At 38.5% G+C, this 21,935-nt stretch overlaps 1 protein-coding gene across 1 annotated transcript in view; it reads left to right on the top strand.

Moving 5' to 3' along the window:
• Positions 1-21,935, top strand: part of brinp1 (bone morphogenetic protein/retinoic acid inducible neural-specific 1) — a 103,226-nt gene that overhangs the window by 53,404 nt on the left and 27,887 nt on the right. The window contains exons 4-5 of the mRNA XM_046375526.1: positions 6,769-6,938; positions 21,521-21,626. Coding sequence (XP_046231482.1) covers positions 6,769-6,938; positions 21,521-21,626 — 276 coding nt within the window. The remainder of the gene's footprint in view (positions 1-6,768; positions 6,939-21,520; positions 21,627-21,935) is intronic.

Here is a 21,935-nt window from a genome sequence, read left to right on the forward strand (position 1 = left end):
CAATTTGAATTTATATATATATATCTACAGTCCATATAATGTTACAGAGGAATATGAGGTGTGAAAGGTTAGATCTGGAATATTGCACACAGCACTCTGTAATGTGATTCATGCTGCAACAGTAATTTTGGAAACTGGGAATACAATATTGGACTGAAACACTGTATGAAGGGAAAATGTAATCGTGTCTAAGATATGACACCTAAGAATGCCACTGTCACCAGTGCACCAGGTGGCTAAAATTGGACAAAAGTTGAAAATAATTTGTCGCAGAAATAATCACAGTATCATTTTCAACCACAGTGTTGTTCTCATGCTGACTGTATCACATCATCATTTAGGTTTCCTCTTTCTCGTTACACTTCTTGCCTTTGATTACGTTTTTAACCACTTGCTTCTCTTCCCTACCTCTAAGTTATCACCACGTTATCTTTAACCTTGAGGCTATTTTGTTTCAAGTTAAGGGTCAGCACACTCTTATCTCAATCTTGGAATTGCCCACAAAAGACCACATTTATACGAACCAATAAATGTGCACTTCAGACTCGTGGTGAAGTACAAAGAGGAGGCTAATTCTCTCTATAAGCCACCTACACTTTGTGGCCTCAGGGCTCATTATACACTTGAGAGGAAAAAAGTGAATTCTTCATTTCAGAGGCAACTTAAAGTTGAGTGGTCAAGTTTAAAGAGCCCCATTAGAGCTTCTGTCCTCTAAACTAAATAGATATGGTTGCAATGCATACACACTGAAGCACTGTTATATCACATAGCATATTTTTGTGTTAGCATATTGCTTCTGCAAGGCAACCACATGCACATTGTTGTGGTGATCTTCAAGTCTCACATCACTATCTCAAATAAGTATATTTAATAGCTCTGAAAAAATAAGGAATAGTCATCTTTATGGACATATGTGGGAAACATAATCTCAAGTCACAGTCACCTTTTTGTTTTACTTTCTAATTTATTTAGTAGTGCAGAATTTACAGAGTTAAATTAACACATTTGCAGTCTGTGTTTTATTTAGGAAGGGAATTAAATCAGCATGTTTGCCAGGCTTCAAAGGTGCACATTGTATTTTTACTGAGGAACACTGGAAGTATGAGAGATGTTTGATTATGCAGCTGTCGTTCCATGCACACGCAGTTCAACATTTTGAGTGACTGCAAAAAGTTTAAAAGGTTACTTTGGTGATATTTCTGTTTTGGGTAATTGAACATTGCAAGTCAGCACTGTCTGTAAACAAAACCATCCTCTGTTGAGCTCACATACTTATCATGTCCAGCCTCCAACCTTTCCTCTTTCTTAAGACTGTGTTCAAAAAAGAAAAAAAAAGAAAAAAAAAATACAAAAAGTTGTTCCCTATTCTATACATGGAACGGAAGTCTCAGAAGCCTGTCGACAAAAAGCTCCTCCATAGTCTGTTTGCACTGCAGCAGATAGTTCTGTATCTTTTGTTAGACTACAGTGGGGTGAATAGGCTGTGGCTGGGGTGGGTGTTGTCTCTGAGTATAATTTGGGTTCTGCATGGTGTACCTTGTGAATAAGAGGGAGGTGAACCCACAGCCCAGGCCTGGAGGTTCCAGTGTCCAGTGGAGGAAGTGTGACTGCCAATCTGTACTGTCTGGGGCCTGTTTGTGAGGATGCCCAAAATCCAATTGCAGGGTATTAACTTTTCCAATCAGGTCCATGGGGGATATTGTTTTGAATGCTGAGCTGAAGTCAACAAATAGCATTCTGATATAGGTGTCATTATTATCAATGTGTGTGGAGACTGAGTACATTGTAGAGGTGATGGCACCCCCTGTGGACTTGTTTGTTCTGAATTCAAACCGATGAGGTCCCGGCTGGCTGGGATGTTGTTCTTAATGTGCTGGAGAACCACTTTATGAAAGCACTTTAGCAGAATGGGGATGAGTGGCATAGCACAGTAGTCGTTTAGGCTATGCATGGCACAGTTGTTGGGAATAGGGATGATGGTGGCTGTTTTGAAGCCAGTGGGAGCAATCTCCTGTGAGGATGATATATTAAAAATATCAGTAATAACATATGCTAGCTGACTGGCACATGTATTTTGTACACGGCCAGGGATCTTTTCAGATCCAGCATCTTTACTCATATTCACTCTCAGCATGATTTTTCTCACATCCGCTGTGGATATTGACAGTGGCTGGTCCTCTGGAGGCAGAGTAGACTTTACAGCTGACGCTTTATTGAAGAGATCAAAATAAGCCTAACTCATCTGGCAACATACATGATGAGGCCCATTGGTGTTGAGGTCTCTCTCCAGTCTGCTTGCCCCTTTGACACCTCCTTTAAGTCTTTCTCTGCTGGTGTTCTATGCATCCCTGTCAAATAACTGAAAGTCAGCTCTTTCAACTCTGGATTTGCCCTTATCTCTCCACAAAATGCTTTTTTCCTTTTTGTGCTATCTTATACGAACAATCCAACACCAATTTAACTGATATTTCCTGGAAGGCGCAGGATAAATCAAAATGGCAATGTTTGTTTTTGCAAATGAACCCTTCTGCCATTGCTACTGACTGTTTGACCAACTGACCAGTGCTTTTTTTTCTCATTTAATCCTTTCAACTGATTATGTAACCGTGTCGCTTATCCCCTTCTTAAAACTAATGCCTTAAGTTTAGTGCAGTTTTAATATTCGATTCTACAACGAAAGTGTGATCGCTTTTTTCATTGTACTTGTTTGTTTGTATTTTATTGTCCATCGGTCTCTGTCTACACCAAGAACAATGGTGCATGTGGTGCCTGGAAGCACTGAGCACCAACATGTGATGTTCAGAGAAGAAAAAAAGAAAAGGAAAATGTTTGTAACAATACCCGTTGTTTTTATCTGGATTTATGGAGACACTTTGCACCCAAAGAGCAGGGAGGCAATGACTCACTAATTGTGCTGCGGTTGTTGCATATTAAAAGATTAATTTGATTTTATAGGTTCAAAGAATGTTTGGGGATCTATAATAATGTCTGATTTATTTGCAAAGAACATAATAATTGTAATACAAATGTTAACACCTGTTTAAACTAAATGTATGAAAAATTCAGTACTCTAGCCCTCTGTATTGTGTGGAAATGTCTTGCTGTAGTAATGCCAGGGTAAAATCCATTATAACAAGCATTTAAGAAGGAAAGATTGTCACATTCTCCTCATACTACTGACTGACAGCTTCTGCTGAAGATGTTTTAGGAAATAATTGACAATTACCCGCAGCTTTTCTGTTGTCTGAACATTTCAGCTTCCTGAAGTCGAGTTTCTGCCATACGTGAATGTTTTAAAGGAGACATAAATGGATGTGTATTTTGAAGTGCGACGTGTGACCCGACTGCATCCTGTGTGCACACTACGCGTGGGAGGCTTGAAGTTTAAACAAGGCAAATACATTTCAGTCTTCCCAACAGAAGACATCACCTCTGTGAGTCAGTGCTCCAGATTTTAACTCAAGTTCTGAGGATAAACTGGAAAACACATCAGAACTGTTTGACACAGACGCTTAACATCTCTAGTTTGCCTGCAGCCAACCATACTGTAAGTCCAGCATGTGTTTGACAAAAACCAAACTTACTTTTTAAGGAGTCATAAGAGCGTATACTTTCTTGTATTTATGTCTCTTTGTATTTCATTATTTATTTTATTATTTACATTTGCTTTTTAAAGCATTCCATGACTCCATAGTCTATGTGTCCCGAGCTTTAGAGTGGTGACTTAGTTACTGCACATCCAAGGCTGTAAATAAATGTTAGAGGAAGGTGTTTCTATCAGAAGAAGCGTGAAGGACAGATTTGCATTTTTCACCACATCTGTCATTACCACTCCCTCATATGTTTGAAATCAGTTTTCCACTCTCTCTGTTTCACCATGAATTCTCTTGGTATTTGAAGAGAGCGGTCTAAAACATTACAGCTGAGAGAGAGAAGAGATGCAAATGTTTATGAAAGTGTCGAATGACAAATGAGCCATAGAGCCATTATAACAGCATTTTTGAAAAGGTTATTTTTGTGCACACTGGGCTACTTAGGGAAAAAAAACACATCCCCAACTCTTAAAGTGAGACTGTGTAATCCAGTAAAAAGTTTTCCAATCTTCACATTACCCACCATAAACTACTGGTCATAACAGAGCAAGAAAGAACAAGAAAAAACTCCTGAGAGATGAGCTACTGAATAGAGATTTCACTTGTAGGAGCCACTGTGTCTCAGCTCTGAAGACTCATTTGACCTGCTACTCTCTAATGAATAAACAACCTATATGACTGGATAAGAGACTGAGTGCAACAGTCTCATGCATTCAGCACTGTAGAGGAAGAAGTAGTTTACCGAAATGACTTGTGGTCACTGAAGCCTGAGGCTGGAGTTCAAATGCAGTCTGTCTGCTGGGTTGTAGTGGACGACTACCCACTGAAAGCTATCATAACTATCTTTTGCCACATCATACTTGAATCTTTGTGTAACTGCTGTTGTTCTGCTCCCAGCATGAAGGTGTAGGGCATAATTGGGCATTTCTCTTGCATTAAGCGGGAACAATCTAGTTATTGTTGAATAGAAAATCAGTTTAATTTTTCTTTCTTTTTCTTATTTCAATGTATTGTGCACATGCATTTATTCGTACTATTTTTATTTTTAAAACTCTTTACCACCTGTGTTTAAGTAGAAATGATAAAGGATAAACCCTGACATACTGGACTGTATCTGCGTATGTGCACTGTGAATCTGCGTTGTTTCTGAAAGTATTTTGGGGGAGGAAAAAAAACCCAAACATCCATTAGCGCTCATCTGCACTGTAGAAAGCCGTATAGTTTAATGTTCTCCATAAAATGACCCACATACGTACCATTAACACCAAATGGAGCACTCCCAGCCATTCCATTACTTTGAAACCCTTCTTGAACTCCTAACCCTTGTGTAGGTTCACAAGCATGAACACAAAAGGAAAAAAAAATGTAGTAGAAGCATCCTTTCACACACACACTGCCTGATTTTCAGGTGAAGCAGCACATTGTTTTAAAATACCTTTCAGCTGTAGACGCATAAGCTCTGCATGAGCTGATTAATGCTGGCAGCTTGCCAGTGAGGTGCCCTGTAATAATGTAACACAACGTATTACTTCCAGACAGGTGCACACAGATGATTTTTTTTTTTACGTAGATAATGATTTTGCTTGACCAGCAGCAATAACTACAAAATATATGTGGAGAAAATCCCCTTTCTGCCACACTAAGTTGCAATGGAGATAAAAAAGGGCATATCAGCGGCTTAATGTGGGACCATTATTCTTGTGCAGTAGTGTAAGTCAAGTGTGTGTAAGTAACTTTGCTAAACCCTGAGGGAGAGAGAGCATGGTAGTGTCAGAGAATGGGGCCTCGTCCCCTCGGTGCTTGTACTCTAACCAGGCATGAGACATTGGCCCTGACTGCTAGTCACGGTCACCACAAGTTAAGTGACCAACTCCAATGCATCGCTGGGGGACAAATAACCATTCACATCACTGGAAACCTGAACATATGTGACATGCTCTTGAGCGAGTTGCAGGCATATGGTTTGCCATTTGAACAGTGATCTTCGAAGGCAAGCTTGTGTGAGCTCGTGGAAATGAATTGGTGTTTGCTGTTTGCTTTTTATGCATCTGTTTCTGCTTGTAGAAATGAGAGATGGAAATTTTTGATGTGTATATGAGTGAGCAACTCAACCCGTCATAGTGTGTCAACAAACAAACATATGACATGCAAATCAGAGAGATTGTCTGGGGCTTTGTAAATATTTGGCCCCGTCACTGCTCTAAGCGTTCACATTCTCTTCCTCTGGAGATGCTTACTGAAAAGTCAATGGTTTTTGTTTGAATACGATCTCCCTCGTTTTCCTGTGAACATTTAAACTTGACATACAGTATTTACCATTCACACACATGTTGAAGGGTGAGGGTGTTTTAGCAATTTTAACTCTGGGCATAGGATTGCATTTATAGAGAGAGATTAGAGACATGCAGATTTTTGTGTGCATAATCAGTTTTATATTCACAGTTGTGACCTTATTGCAGTGGCAGGGATTTTAAATTTAAAATTAAACTGGGGGGGTGTTTCACACCACCTGCTGCACATGTATCTGCTGTATGTCTTTGCTGTTCTTTTTTTTCTAATTTTTTCAGCACTAATTAAATTTCTGCAAAAGGTGATGTGGTAACATTACCCACTAATTTTATCATTGTATATGCTTGCTTTAACTTTGTCTTTTCCTTTCCTGGGGAAATAAGCAATACCAGGTTTGATATATTTGTTCCACATAGAATAAAATTCCTGTGATATTGGGATGGTATCACTAGACCTCTCATGGAAATAATGCTATCCCAATAGGGGCAAATCTGGGGACATTTCTGGGGATGGTGCCAGCTGGGGATAAAGCAGCAAATGTTGAGACTGTTCCTGGAAAACTGGGGCATCCGGTTTCTTGAGCTAAAACTGCTTGACTTGGTATTCAGAACTCTAACTTATCTCTCCTGTAAAGAGCTCTATTGGCAGCTGAGATAAGGCTGGATTAGACAATTCTCACAAATGAAGATACAGTACGCTCACATTATTTATTCAGTGTACCTTAAATAAACCGATAATGTCTTCCTTTGAGTCCTTAATTACATTACTCTTTATTTAACTTTATTTTCCTTTGAATCAAGTGATTTATTCCCCTCCCCTCCAGTGTTCCAAGGTGTTAAGTATGTATAATCCTGATCATTTGTCTATTTCTTTGTGCTACCTGTAGGAGAGGAGGCGCTGACTATGTACCTGGCCAAAAACAAGCTGGACAGGAAGCTTGCCAATGCTACTCAGAACGTGGAGGCCCTTCATCAGCTGGCCTCATCCTACTTCATTGACCGTGATGGCACGATGAGGAAGCTGCATGAGATCCAAATATCCACCAATGCCATCAAGGTTGGTGCATATTAATTGAGTCATGTCAATATTGTATGCACTAAGAAAGAAATGTTATTTGTCATAAGAAGTGTGCATACAGTAAATAATACATTCATTAAATTCTATACATGCACCAGACAACTGGACTTCAGAACAAATAAAACATATTTTTTTTCTTTTCTTTTTTCCCCTTAATTAGATTAACAAAACTCGTGAGACAAAACAACAACGTAGTACCTGATTCTGAGTGCCCTTACAACCCGTACCTCTCCCAATACTACATGGAAGTAAAAGATCATCTCTGGTGTCAAAGTCACACTCTCACTCTTACTCATAGCAAACATCCCTCCTTATGTGAGAAGGATGAGAAAGTAAGAGATTTTCTCCGAGGAAAACATAAACATAGTTTATATTCAGCTTAATAAAAAGAGAAACTGAAGAAAAAAATTACAAAGAAAGTGCATGCCGAATAATTTACACTGGCGTTAAGGTGTAGAACAGCATCATACAGATGAGCTACTTTCAAAGTACAAACTCCCCGGGTACTCATGTAGAAGAGAAGAGGTGATGAACATAAACTACAGGATGTGAGCAGGAGCAGATGGATTGTAAAACATACATTTATATGCTTGTGACTGATTTGTAGTTTCTGTGATCAACACATGCATATTCATCACATGTTGGGGTCATATGAGAATGGTTTTATAAGGTGCTGAAAGTAAGTTAACTATGAACATTAACAAACAGGAACAGGGCACAGAGTTTGTTTTAGGCTTTTGAACAAATGACCATCTTTTCATTCTGCTGAGGACACTCTTTTCTTTCTGTTCTGGTCGTTCCGTCAGATGACTGATAAGAAAAGAAAAAATGAAGAAGGAGGAGGAAATTTTAAGCTGTGTGAGCCTACTGCCTACAACTGCTTCCCAGTTGTGGTCATTCATATGCTCATTCACCAAGGGAGTCTGAGGAGAGGGGGCTTGGGAGAACAATTGTAAAAGCCAAAATATAAATAACATAAAGTAGAACCAAATAGGCCAGAGTTTTGGAATATCCCTCCCTTGTGAGCATGTTTCAGTAATTAGCCCAAATGTTCATTAATGTCTCAGGTGAAGAGGGAAGCCATATCAGCTTGGAATAAGGTTTAGTTTAAAAACTCACTAAATTAACTCAAAATAACCTGCTCGGTTGATCCATAATAATAATAATTATATTAATAATAATGTTAACAACAATAATAATAATGGATTGAATGGAGTGATGGTGTTCTAAAGTTTTGTTTACTAATCAAGCAAAGGCGAGATATTGTCAGCTGATTATTATGCCCAGACTTGAACGTAATGTCAAAACTGTAATGACCCCTACTGTTTTGTCTTTCTCTGCCATAAATTTCACCTAATGCCGACAGAAATGAAGGCACATAAGCCAGCTTTATTGCAAGAAAAAGTATCAAAATGAAACACGGCCACAACAACTCAGACCTCATTGCTTCTAATTGTGAATCATTTCCACAACAGACAGTGATAAGCATTATCATTCCATGTGCATGCCTGTATTGCAATAAATAATACTGCCCAGGGGCCCAGGACAATATTTCTGCTATGACCTTGCTCATATGCACCTACAGTAGTTTGCATGGCAATATATATAATAGAATTGGGGGGAAAAAAGTCCAAATGAACCTGAGTGTGCAGCACTGCTTCTGGCATGTTTTGTTTTGTGAATGCATCAACTTGCTAAAGTCTGCAGTCCAGCATCAGCGACTGCTTGCTTCTATTATACTTCCAGTATACTTATAGGCACCCAACGTCAGTGTATGACTTGTGTATGATGATGCATCAGTTACAAAATACAATACAAAATAAATAAATAAATCATATAACAATCAATTCATGGTTGTATAGTGACACAAACAACATATTTATTCTGAAAATGTCTTTCTCTCCCCAATTCGTCTTTGTTAACAGGATCTTATGCCATAAGGAAACTATTTCTGTGCCAAAACACTTGAAAACACCGCTTTAGGAGTTTCTCCATATCTGACACTAAATAACACTGTTTGTTCATGTAAATACAAATATGTGGGAGAATACATAAAGGCACCTTTGAAGCCTCAGTAGCAAAGAGGCTTTGTGTTTAAATGGAAATAGAGGTAGAAATTCTCAATCGAAGAAGATGGAACTGCATCGCCTGCCATCATCAGGATTTACCTACTGAGTGAGCTAGTGTTAATTTCAGGCTCAGGTGATCATAATTATTTTGACTTCTCTGGTTTTGCATGGATCTGCAATCACAAAATTGCCAGCGGAAAACAGAGTACAGATGGTAAAATAGACGGCACTACAGCGAACCTGGAATGACACCTTGCAGCAATGCATAATGTGTTGGAAATATCAGTGAAGACAATCTGAACCCTAATACTGAAATCTGACTTTAGACCAATAGATTTCGGTTTTGAATACCCATATGAAAAGATATATTGTTAACAATATCTCAGATCATCTAGGGACCTCCCAAAATAACCCCTGTGAATTCCTGTAAGCAGCAATTTGTAAACCGCTGTATTTGGAAATAAATGTCAGTAATGTAATCATTTAATTTGCTCTTCAGTTACAATTTATAGCCACTTCGGTTTTACTCTCTGCTTTTTTTTCATTAGTTTACCTAGATTTTTTTTCATCTCTTTACTGTTATACATACAAGTTGCTTACATGGTAGAATAATGTATTTTTATTTCTTGTAAAGGATTTATTGGCTTCTTCATATAGCTCCTATAATCTTGGAACAGTGTTGAGATTTCATAAATCTGAAGGTACCACAGCTGCCTCCATGCACCTGTGCCTTCACACCTGCATAAGAACCCTGAGTCCGACTGTCCCATACACCCACCAATGCTCCACCTCCCTGTCTCCATTCAAGGAGCACCATCCTAGCTTTTTGTTGTTGTGAGTGACAAGTGGATTAAGGGGCTCTGGCAGATGAGACTGCAGGTAGCAGGAAGTCAACCATGACAAAATTAAGTAGACCTGACAGTGGCTGCTGAGTCAGTTTCTCAGGAAGGAAAGGCAGGAGGCGTTGAGAGGAGAGAGTATCCACACGACACACACACACAGACACACACACACAAAGTTCCTGCAAAGCTGAGTGGACTACATGTCTGCTGATCAAGACTGATAGACCAGTAGCATATGTCAGGAGGTGAGGCTTTGTCTAGAGTGAGGACTAGTGGATTGGCGATTGAGTTTGTGAGTCGGTTAATGGGAATGCAGGGATGCAAGATAGCTTGTCTTTCACCTATCACGTATTGCATCCTCTGAGAGTTAGTAATGACTTCTTTCGAAACTCACAATGGATGTTTGGTGCTCTTCTAACAAGATAAAATAGCAGCTTAACAGGCTTGTGTTACCAAGCGAAACAAACATAACAGTGGACATGTAGATCACAAAGTAAGCAGTGTATAGCAGGAATGGCTGTGCACTTACAGCTTTTGATGTTATTTATACAAATTAAACCAAGGAGCAGTCCAAGAACTTCATGTGTACTTGGCTGCAATTTCATAGTGCAAATATGCATTGGTATGACCACCAACTAGGCACAAGAGTAATGTAGAAAAAAGGTAAATGATTAAACAGGAATAAATACATCGTTCAGGAATATATAATCAGGAGACAGAGTTGGGTCAGCCTTCAGTAATGACCAATCACATTAACTCCTCTCATCTGAGACGACAGTTTTCTAATAAGCTAGGAAAAGAGTCCAGGACACCTTGTCCCCAAAGAAAACTGTCTCCTGTCCTTTCTACTATAATTTCCACTGTATAAAACTAAAGCTGATCTTTATGTCTCCAGGACAACATGTGCAACATGTTCAGAGGGAATATATAACACCTTCAGTTTGATTCAGCTTTAAAATGCTCCTTAATAACTGTCAGATATAACATAACCAAAATCATCTAAGGGTGAACTTGCATTCTTGTATCTCTTGACTGTCAATAAAGGCAGCATAAACTGCAGGTCTCCAGTCACGTTGCCAGCAGACAGACAGTGATCAGAATGTGCAGAGAGAGCAGAGTCCTGCAGAAGGCATGGATCTATAAACAGAGAGAACAAGAGCTTTGCTCCCTCAATATTGATTCAGTATGGCTGTGAGACCTGCTTTGGAGTGCAAACTTACAATCAAGATGAAAAACACGTGTCAATACAGCAGAAATGTTTTAGACATTTCCTGTCTGCAAGTAAGCAGGTTGAAAATCGTGTCCATTTTGTTCCACTATATACACACAGACACTTAGGTTCTTTCCTTTAAAACCAGTATTCAACACATTTATGATCATTACATTCAGAACTGCAGTGTAATAATAAACATGTATGTTCTGCTTTCCTTTTACTTTACATTCCTTTATTCAGTATTTCTAAATTACAGGAAATTAATAAGCAAATGTATGCAGATAGAATAATACAAAACTACTGATGCAGTGAAAAAAAAAACAAAAAACCTCTGAATATTTGATTTTTTTCTGACTATAAACACACTGATCTATCTATGTCCTCTTCCATCAAAGACAGATTTCCAGCAAAGATAAGACAAACACTGGGGTATAGATACTAGTGATCGCAGTGGTGAAAGAAGCACTCGAATCATAAGTAAGAAGTGAGTTGAGATGATGTAGTCCCAAAGTTCTCCATTACAAGTAAAACTCCAAAATTTTCTGAAGAATACCCAAAAGTATGTAAGTATTATCATATATATATATATTATATTATTCTGTTGTATCTAATGAAAACACTGTGTGGCCAATTTTAAATATTTTGATATTAAGTCTTAACTTAAACATTATATTATTAAAAGCCCACTATATTACTACAAGATTTATGGTTTTAGTTATAGTGTCTGGCATCCTTCAGGTCATATAGCGTTATTTCAATCCTTTAGTACAATACTGAAACCACCTGCGCCTGCAAATCAATAACTTTTCATAGCCCCTTGCACATAATGTCTGTCTTTTGTGCTGTGTACTTTTCTTCTTGCTTTGTCTGCAACAAGGAACAACAGAGGGGATTTCAATACCAAGCAAACAAATGCGGCCAGAAAAATCTTGTTGATTAAACCCTTGTTACCCAGAGAGCACCCATTAGCCAATAAAGCAAAAAGATTAATCCCCTTAAAAAGTAGTTTTACAATACCCCAAACACCATTCTATTTGATTTTGAAGAAAAAGCAGGCTGCATATTGTCCAGATGTCAGAGACAAGCTGATGGATGCCCCCTCCCTGCTACAAAATGTCCCAAATGGTTTGTCGCCAACTTTTCTCTGGCTCTTTGCCTGATATCACAGAACTGCTTCCTATGATGGATAGCAGTTATCATAGGACCAAAAACAAAATGGTAACCAAATCTGTTAATCCTCCTCTGAGGAAACGTAAAATTGGGTTACATTGCTTGTAAAAGAAGTGGTAAATTCGCATGCAGTAATGCAAATCTGAAAGCAAAAATCTGTTACCACAGACTGTACACTCAATCTGTGTGCTTTTGACTGCATTGGCTCGTGAATCATGCAAATGTAGAAATTGAGCTTATCTGTGCAAATGAAGTCCAGCAACTTCTAGTTTGTGGTTACCCAACAACTCAGTAATTTGAGTGTAAATTTGAGTGCACAAATTTACACTCAAATTATTATATGATTTAAATGCCGACTAAAATCAGTTAAATCATATGTTTTTGTTGAAAAAATTGTTTAAAAAAAACAGTTACAGGGAAGAAATGGCTTTTTAGGGAAATATCAGAAATGCTCTTTTTTGTTTGGCTGGGGGCGTGTCAGGGTTTCATTGATAGCGGCTAGCAGGTTGCCAAAGTGCTAGAAGGCCTTGGCAAGCCCCACAATTTAAAGGTGGATAAAGGCTGGTTGACTGCCCTCTGCAGTGGCCACATGTGCAAGAAAACATGAAAAGTGCCATATAGGCTGCATGATGATGTTCTGCATGCTGGGGCCCGTTTTCATTTATTTATTCCTTTTTTTTTCACTTCTGCTCCTCAGATCTCAGCAATGAGAGACAAAGTAAACAAACTTCCACTGTTGCTTACATGCCATGAGTAGACAGCATGTTGTGTGTGGTATTAAAGAGTAAAGACTAGAGAGGTCACATGCTGTTAATGTGCTGCAGCTGGGCAGCTAATTAGCTATCTAACTTGTAAACTGACATGAGCAGCGCACGTTTCCCCTGTGAATGTGCTTCTGGTACCTCGTTCTACAAGCTTATGTGCAGGATGTGTGTTCATAAGTTAGTTAGGAGACTTTAGCAAGAAAGCTGTTTGTTGTTGAAGGTCTGTGGAGGAGGCTGCTGTGTGGCTTGGAGTGACATCTGCTCTACTTCTGGTAAAAGACTGATTTTTATTATTCAATGTTTGATTGGCTGTATTTCAGTCTGGTTTCCACCTATGTAGACAGATTGTTATTTAAATATGATATATACATATATATACATATATACATATATAAGATATGTATGCTCTAGGAGACAAAACCACAGCAATTTCATTTCATTTCATTTGGACTGAAATGCGTAACTGCAGCATATCCAAACAAAATTTATGCTGTGTAGGATTTTTTTTTAGCATTATTTGATTAACTGTGTCATTATCAGACTACTAATGAGGCGGCAGAACAGTACGTGAACATCAGTGCAGCCAGCAGGAAATATAACAATCACTCTTTGATGACATCAGACATCTGTGCATGCTGATGCAAAGCTTTCTCATTATAAACTCAGTCGTCGTTTCATCAGTGAGAAATACAAACAATTGTTTGATTGTTATTGGACTCCTACAGGTAGCACATGCTGCACAAGCTGCAATGATTTGAATATTGAAAACACATTACTGAGTACGTTTAAGAACATGTGCAAATTGGTCCCTAGGTAGCAGTGATTTTATTATTGAAATGAAATCAAATATAAATTTCAATAACAATCAAAATCATTGATGACCAAAGTGTTTAACATAAGATATGCTTTAAGCAACAAGGAACAGCTTTGCGTGTGTGTCCTTTGTGCAGACTACATCCAATTTCTTGCCTCTAAAGCTGTGCACTGATAGACTACGTGCACAGTGGCTGGTTGAATTTATCAACCTTTCATCCTTGATACCCCATTCTGAGTATTTGCACTGCTTAAGAGGTCTTAGCTTCATGTGAATGTTAATCAAAACCAAGACATATCCCCACTGTGCTGCTCATGCCCTCAGCAGAATATTTGCCTTGTTATTTACCCGAGACCCACCTATCAAGACATACATCAGCTAAAACAAATGTTTTTTTTCTTTCCTCATCCAGGAACATTAAAAAATACATCTAAAACCACATCTGCATAGTGAAAATAAAAGTTAAAACAAAAGTAAAGAACAAAAGCACATGTGAAAAGCACAATCAGGGATGACTATGAATAAATCTGGTCTTTCATATTGCCTTTAGCTATATGTCAGGCTATGGCAGCATGCAGGCACACACACAAGACAAACAAACAAGCACACATTAGACCCAAAGTACTGAATGAGCTGGCCTCGGGTTAGGATGTAATGAGATGCTATAGTATGCAGGGACATCATTTATCTCCATGAACGTATTGCAGCTGTTTTACTAATCATATTTTTGTTCCTTCTTGTGTCAAAATCTGTATTCATCATCATTTTCACTTCTTACCCAACTACACCTGACCACTGGGCTGCACACCTCTGTTGCCTTCCCCACTAGCGTACATTTTTTCCCCCCCTTTTGTAATACTTCAGCAGTAAAAAAACAATTTAATCTTAAGCACATTATTCTATTTCTCCACATATGTTCTAAAATACATATAATAAAACTACAGGATAAGGACAATACAAGGAACGTTCTCTTCCCACTGTGAACAATGTCATACCTTGTTGACAGAAATAAATGGCATGAGGTTGTTTGTATTTGTATGACTGAATCTGATCGCTGCAAGCTAGGACTCCAATGGGGAGGGAGGGTCATTTAGGAGTGAAAATGAGACACCCAATGGAGTGTTTTAATAGAAAGAAAATGTGAGTTTTATGAGATTCTTCCTGGGGAAACGTCTGATTATGCATGGAGGAGCGCGACAGGAATTCAGTGCATACGTTCTTGCACGCTATTGCGACTGTGTGTGTGTGTTTGTCCGAGTGGCCGAGCGTCTGACTGTGGTGTGTTTACTGTATATTCATTCATGCATGAAGTGTGCAAGTATGCATTCCATGCTGGGGAGTGTGCTTACTGCATCCCTCACAAGGTCACCTAGCCATACAGTTACTCAGGGCTGATTTACACCAGCATTCAATATGCACATTTTCTGATGATGCTGGAGTGCTGTGAGTGCTGGTTGCATAGCCGCCTACAGGCCATTCATGTGAGCCTCACGTGAGGTAAGGGAATTTTGACGTGTAAATAATATGACCCAGATTTTCTTTGACTGCAGTAGCTTTTTGGAGCTGTTTATATCTAATTTGCATTTGCATTTGCCATAAACGGGCATGACAGAATTTATATGCAATGTTGCCTGAGCTGGACACTTGAGGGTGCTGCAGTTATAATTAGAAATGCCTCAGTTGTTTCAATTCAATTTGAAAAATTATATACATTAAAATGGTTTTAACGTACATGTTTTGTATTTTACAAAGGATGTTAATATAAACATTCATACAAGGAATGGTATAGATATAGCAAAGAAGTTTTCCATAACATGAACAATCAAGGATGTGACTTTCAGTGACACTGTAGCCATATCTAATATGATAGGCAGAACAAGGCAGAAAAAGATCCTCAGAGATCTTCCACTACCAGGTCCTCAGAGATCCTCCACTGCCGGGATTGGAGAATTACTGAGGAGCTTGTCACTTCATTTCTATTTATCCAGAAATAGCAAGTCATTAAGAGAATGGCAGGTGATGGGCATATTAGTTAGGCTCAGCAGAGGCAATGCGTAATGAAGACAGTTCAGCCTTACAGTTCTTCTCTGTCTGTCCCGTTCACCCATCTTATTTCGTTCATGTCACTAAGCTTCAAAACACTTCTTTTTCTTCTCCTCAGTCTTTCAAGTTGAAATGAAACCTAAGGACTGAGCATAATGTGCTGTCTGTTGTCTGAGAAATATACCCCTCGCAGTATGGTTTGAAAAAAAAAAACAAAGTGAGAGCACACTGCTGCCATGGCAAGTCACAGGAATTACAGAAATAATGAGAGCACCATATGCTGTGATAATTTTAATGAACTTGGTGGAAATTGGTATTATTGCTCGGCTGAAACGGTCGATACACATCAAGTATGGTGGTATGTAATGCACGTGATTTTACCCTGTCCATTCTCACTGGGCTGCACTGCTAATGTAAAGCTAATACTGTCCACAAAGACTGAGAGCTTTATGATTTTATTCCATACATTTAAATACAAAGTAATTTCGTTAAAAATACCAGGAGTGTATAAATGTTTCCTGTGTTTTCCATCGATACACAGGGATGAAGATATTTGCATATGTGCAAAACTCCATTAGGATGATAATCAGATGTAAATGATGAAACATTCACATATTTGAACACTGTTTTAAGGAAGAAATTAATAACAACTTTTTATTTGATTGCAAATGCCCTAGTTCTCAATCACTTTAATTAGGCACGAGGAAGTCCTGTGTCACTTATTTTACATTTGATACTCTGAGAGCCCTCTAATTATCCCTGATAATTACAATACTAAAAGATAATGTAAGTCTAGTCTTTTGCAGTTACTCTCAGCAAGAATATTGGCATTGCACAATGCTAATATAACATGCCTTCCCTCTGTCATGAGCTGACCTTTGCCTCCCATGTTGGCTGCTGAATACTAGGAAGAGTCAAATTCCAGGATCCTATGGAGATTTTGAAATTGTGCTTTAATAAGGCAGGTGCATTGTAAAGGTCAATCACACATGCGAAGAGGCCTATGTGCTAACGAAACATGGATACCTAATGATTTTTGCTACAGGTGCCTAATTAGAGTGGGTTAACTACACTACAATCAAATAATGCCAAATTGTATTTCATTATAATTGTAAGATATTTATTTAAATGAGATTGCTTTAGATTCAGGCATATAAAGAAAAGTGCAAAAAATACTGCAGAATTTGGTTGACCTTTTGCCACTGATTATGCATGTAATTGAAAGACGCAACACACATATAGGATTCATTCTACTACATAAAGAAAGAAGCTATATCCAGTCTTGACACAAACCCATACGTTCACCTACACCTGATGTACTGCAGCTGCATTTTATGTAAGTCACCAAGATGAATTTTACATTTTGAAATACAAAGTTTGCACAGGCAAAGAGAAACTTAGTTTTCCAGCATTTGACACTTGGGGAATAGTATGTGTATTTGTGTGTGTGTGTGGTTGCCAACAGAAAATCCAGAAGAAACTTAAAATCTCATGTGCATCATTGCTCATTTACTTGCTTAGATGATTTTGTTGATGACAGATGACAATTAGAGAGAATGTTCCAGAACCATGGTTTCTGGCTGTTGCCTGTGATATAGTCTGGGCCCAGTGGGATTCCACTGTTGTGTTCTGCTTAATAATCCAAATCCTCTAAGTCCCCCTCGGCCCACTTCAGTCCTTTGATTGCTCCTTGTATTTTATTACATTATACTCTATTTTCATAATCTAGTGCACAGTAGAACTCTTATAAAGTGTGCTGGAAAGAAAGAACAGAGAGCCCCAAAAATGCTCCATACTGCCCTTCTAAAGTCATTCAGATTACAAGGGTCACTCTCTAATCCATAAAGCTGGGTATGTCTGCTCCCAATTTGGAAGAGTAATTCTTGAAAAATATTACTGTATGGCAAACTGGCTGGGGCAAGCTGTGCTCATGTTTATGCACACCCATTGGAGTGTGTGATTTGTGTGCAACTACTAATGTGAATGTGCCTGAGCTAGCTTGTGTATACTTCCGCATTGCCACCTGGGAACATGTCCACCAGCGACAGAGGACAGATATTCATTTTGCTCAGTCACCATGGATCATGCAACACAACCTTTTGAAGGAGGTAATTCATTCAGCGATAAGCACAACAAAAGGGGAGGAAAAAGAGCACTGTCAGCAGCCATCAGGATGGCAGAGTGTGATAGGCAAGTCTAGCTCTGTAATCAATCTGCACATACACGTTATGCAAGGCCATGAAGTGCATTTCAAAGTCCAGCACTCGGCTGGAAGGAAATAAAGAAGGGAACGTGCTTAGAAATAGTGGGATGTGGGATGTGGGATGACTCTTAATGTCTCATGAATGCAGAAATTGATTGAATTAACACTCAGGTGCAATTTTGCAAAAAAATGTGCACAATCAAGGAGGCCTACTAAGTTTGTGTATCATAAGCAATAATATAAGCAATTGTCAAATGTAATGTTTTAACTATATTTCATCATAGTAAAGTTTCATTTTTGCACAAGCTCTTGAAGATCCAGCAAGTCTAAACAGATTTACTGTTACTGACCCCACTTCATGCGGAGGGTAAAATCCCTTTAAAACTGTTCTCATCTATTATTAAATAGGCTGCTACATGAAACCTTTAAAAGTAATCATTTACAGCATATAGGATCTTTTTAAAACTATAAAACATCAAATTCAGTTTCATCATATCTAAGTGATAGGTCCATCTCACAATTACATTTAGATTGTTTCTTCCATTGCATAGGGAGTACAAAATCTTTGCAATTTAACAGCAGGAAAAATGCAATTTTAATAAACATTAGTGGTCTCCTTAGTTGATTCTGTTCTGTGTTATCTGAATTACATTATTCTTCCACGTTGTAAACAAGAGATTTTTGCAGAAATAAAGCAAGCCAAACCCAGTGAACTTAATAGTCTATTGTTTCAGTTTGTGTTAAATGGCACAAAGCATTAATAAGTACATTACACTGTCATTCTCTGTCACTCTATGTTCAATAAACTTTGTGTTTTTTTTAAACAAATATGCATTAAGAATGTCACTCCAATGCACCAATAACTAATAACTGTAACATTCTGATGACTATTCAGTACAGCATATTCAAATGTCTTTTAATAGTAAAAAGGATTAAATCATACTGTACATCAGCACTGGGTTGTGAATGTCATGTACCCTAGGATGATGAAAATGAGCTAAATTTATTCAAGAGCAAAACCACTGAATAGTGAGATTTTCCAGTTCTTCTAAAGAGACTGTTCCTGTCTGTCTCCACATGATTTTGCATTTTTCTCCCCCAACAGCCTGATGCCAAGGGTAAGATATACATCTGTCTAATTTATTGCTTGTCAGCCCACCATCTGGTGTAGTATCAACATTAAAGACAGGAAAAATGGTGTCACACTGTCAATCAGACACTCACACATGCTCTTGTTGAGACTGCACAAGTTACTGAAGCCAGTAGGTGGTGGACAAACAAACTGATTATTTTTGTTTACCCGTTAATGTGTAAGGCTCAGTATGGCTAGAGATGTGATACACTTTCTCAAGGCGCCAATTCAGTCTTAACCACAAGAAGTGCTTTTAGCATTTTATGTACAGACAACAAAATCAGTTACAATTAGAAGAGTACTGCGAATTTCTCGGTCCTGTGGATCATCTCGGGACACCTACCAGCTGTATCCAAGTCTTCTAATATGAATAATACAATGGTAATTACTTATACAAAACTCAAAAATATTTATAAATGATCTTCAGCTACTGTGAAATTGGTTGCTCATGGTTGCTTACCCAAAGAAATTGATCACCAATCTCTGCACTCCCCCTGAAGACCATGAAACATTACAGCATCTTTAAGCTAATTGTTTTGGTTTTCTGGCTTGCAACTTCATTGTTTGGTCATTTCCATCCTCATCTAGCAGCTGTTTTTGGTGGAAAAAGGTGGAATCAAAACCACTTTATGTTGCCTACCAGCACCAAATGGCAGACAGGCAAAGTCAATGAATAGCAGGTGATGATAGTGGAGCATTTTAGCAGCTGAAGAGCGAGACAATTCCCTGAGGGATTGGTACAGATCAAAAACAGCATATTGGAATACATATCCATATCAGCTTAAAAGGTTATAATGTCAGTGTCAAGTGTGTCTTAAATCTAAACAGCTGTCAAATAATTATAATTTTTTTATTACTGTTTTAAATGTCGAGCATGTATAATGTATTATGGGTCTTTTGTGCCTACACTGTTTTCATGTGTGAGGTTTTAAGTGCGATTCATCTTGTCTTGCCATAATCTCCTTTCTCCATCTCATTTTGTGTCTTGGAACTTTATAAAAATAAAAGATTGCATTCCTTCCTTTCTTTTTAAGAGCAGCCTCCTCAAAGTCTCCACTGTGGAGGTTGCATATTTTGCATATTTTGAAGCAGCCTCTTCATATCTGAATAGGATCATCATGTCCTTTGAGGGTGGTTTGGGGTGGGCAACAAGATTCACTGCCATAGTCTTAGTGCTATTGCTTGAAACATAACAAGGACATAGTTCAAGGAAAATGGCCATTAATGCTTGCAAAAAAAACATATTTTAAAGTGACTCATCACATCACATACTTACTACAAGCCTGACATGTCACCAGCTGCAACACCAATGACTCATTGCGTGAATGTGTTGTTTAAAATGCAATTAAGCATTCTTTTGAGCACTGAGAAAATTAATGGCTCATGTGTTAGGATTATGAAACTTTTTTGTGTGTGAGAACCTGTTTCAGTACATTCTGCCATTCTGCCACCGGGTGATTGTGCCCCGGTGTTAAATACACACAGGTGTCAACAAATGTGAACGTCTTAGTCGATCAAAAAAAAAAAAAAGCCTAACAACTGTTACAATATCCATTCACAGCAGTCATGAACAGGTGTAATGTTTCACTACCAGCTGTCAATGGCTGGTGGGCCTTGTGATGCCTAACTTTGCACATGTTGTCTTAAAGTGTTGAATTTTAAAGCCAAATTCATTGCTGACTTGCTGACAGTTTTGCCTACAAGAGGATCAGATCAGGGCGCTTGCTCCAATGAATGACGATTGTTACGTGTGAACTGTTCAAAGAAGTGATTGTTTGCAAATGCCAGAAAGATTTCTGGTTATGTTGGGGACTGATGGAGCCATGCAATAAGCTACAGCCTCTTCCTCTGTTGTCATCTGCTCTGTGAACCCAGTTTTTGTATGGTGGTGGCACAAGGATACATCATCAGAATACACTGTCATAGGCACAAACTTTTGAGTCTTTGTAACCTCATCATCCTTGCTAAACAACAGTATGAACAGGAAGCTATACATTTTCATTGCAAAAATATTTATCTACCTTCAGCTTTCTCATCCATATCATGGAGCCCAGACAGACTATCAATTCTTCCTGGTGAAAGATTTTGTAACGTATGACCCCCTCCCACTAATCACTCACATAGTGTGAAAACCACAGCGACTTCAAGATTCAAGATAAAAGAATCAAGACAGGAGACAAAAAGTTTTATAGTATGAAAAGTACAAGGAATAAAATGAATACACACACACACACACATTTACATGCATGCCACAAGTGCATTTGCTTGCTTGTCGGATGTGTTTTTCATTTCAGACTTAATTCTGTTACAGGTGACAGAGACACGGACAGGGCCGCTGGGATGCAGCAGCTATGACAATCTGGACTCAGTTAGCTCAATCCTTCTGCAGAGCCCTGAGAGCAAGCTTCATCTGCAAGGTAAACAAGACCTGCATATCGGTGCTTTTCATATGCTGCCACATGATATTTGACATCACAGGCCAGCTAGGTTAAACTCCATTTTGACCTTTAAAATTGAAGGAGATCAAAGTTGTGAAATGTTACAGGTGGACAAGGGAAACAGTCAGTCCATCTCAAAAATTGAATGTCAGTGCATTTTTTTTTAATTGAGACTGAAATAGATTTGCTCCCCTAATCCCCTCTGGAGATTTCTGTTTGATTTTCTGTGGCTATAGATGTCTGTGCTCCAACAGACAAGTCTCTCTTAAAGACATTCGACTGTTCAGA

The sequence above is a fragment of the Scatophagus argus genome, chromosome 20 (genome assembly GCF_020382885.2).
Source record: "Scatophagus argus isolate fScaArg1 chromosome 20, fScaArg1.pri, whole genome shotgun sequence".
NCBI classification, from domain to species: domain Eukaryota; kingdom Metazoa; phylum Chordata; class Actinopteri; family Scatophagidae; genus Scatophagus; species Scatophagus argus.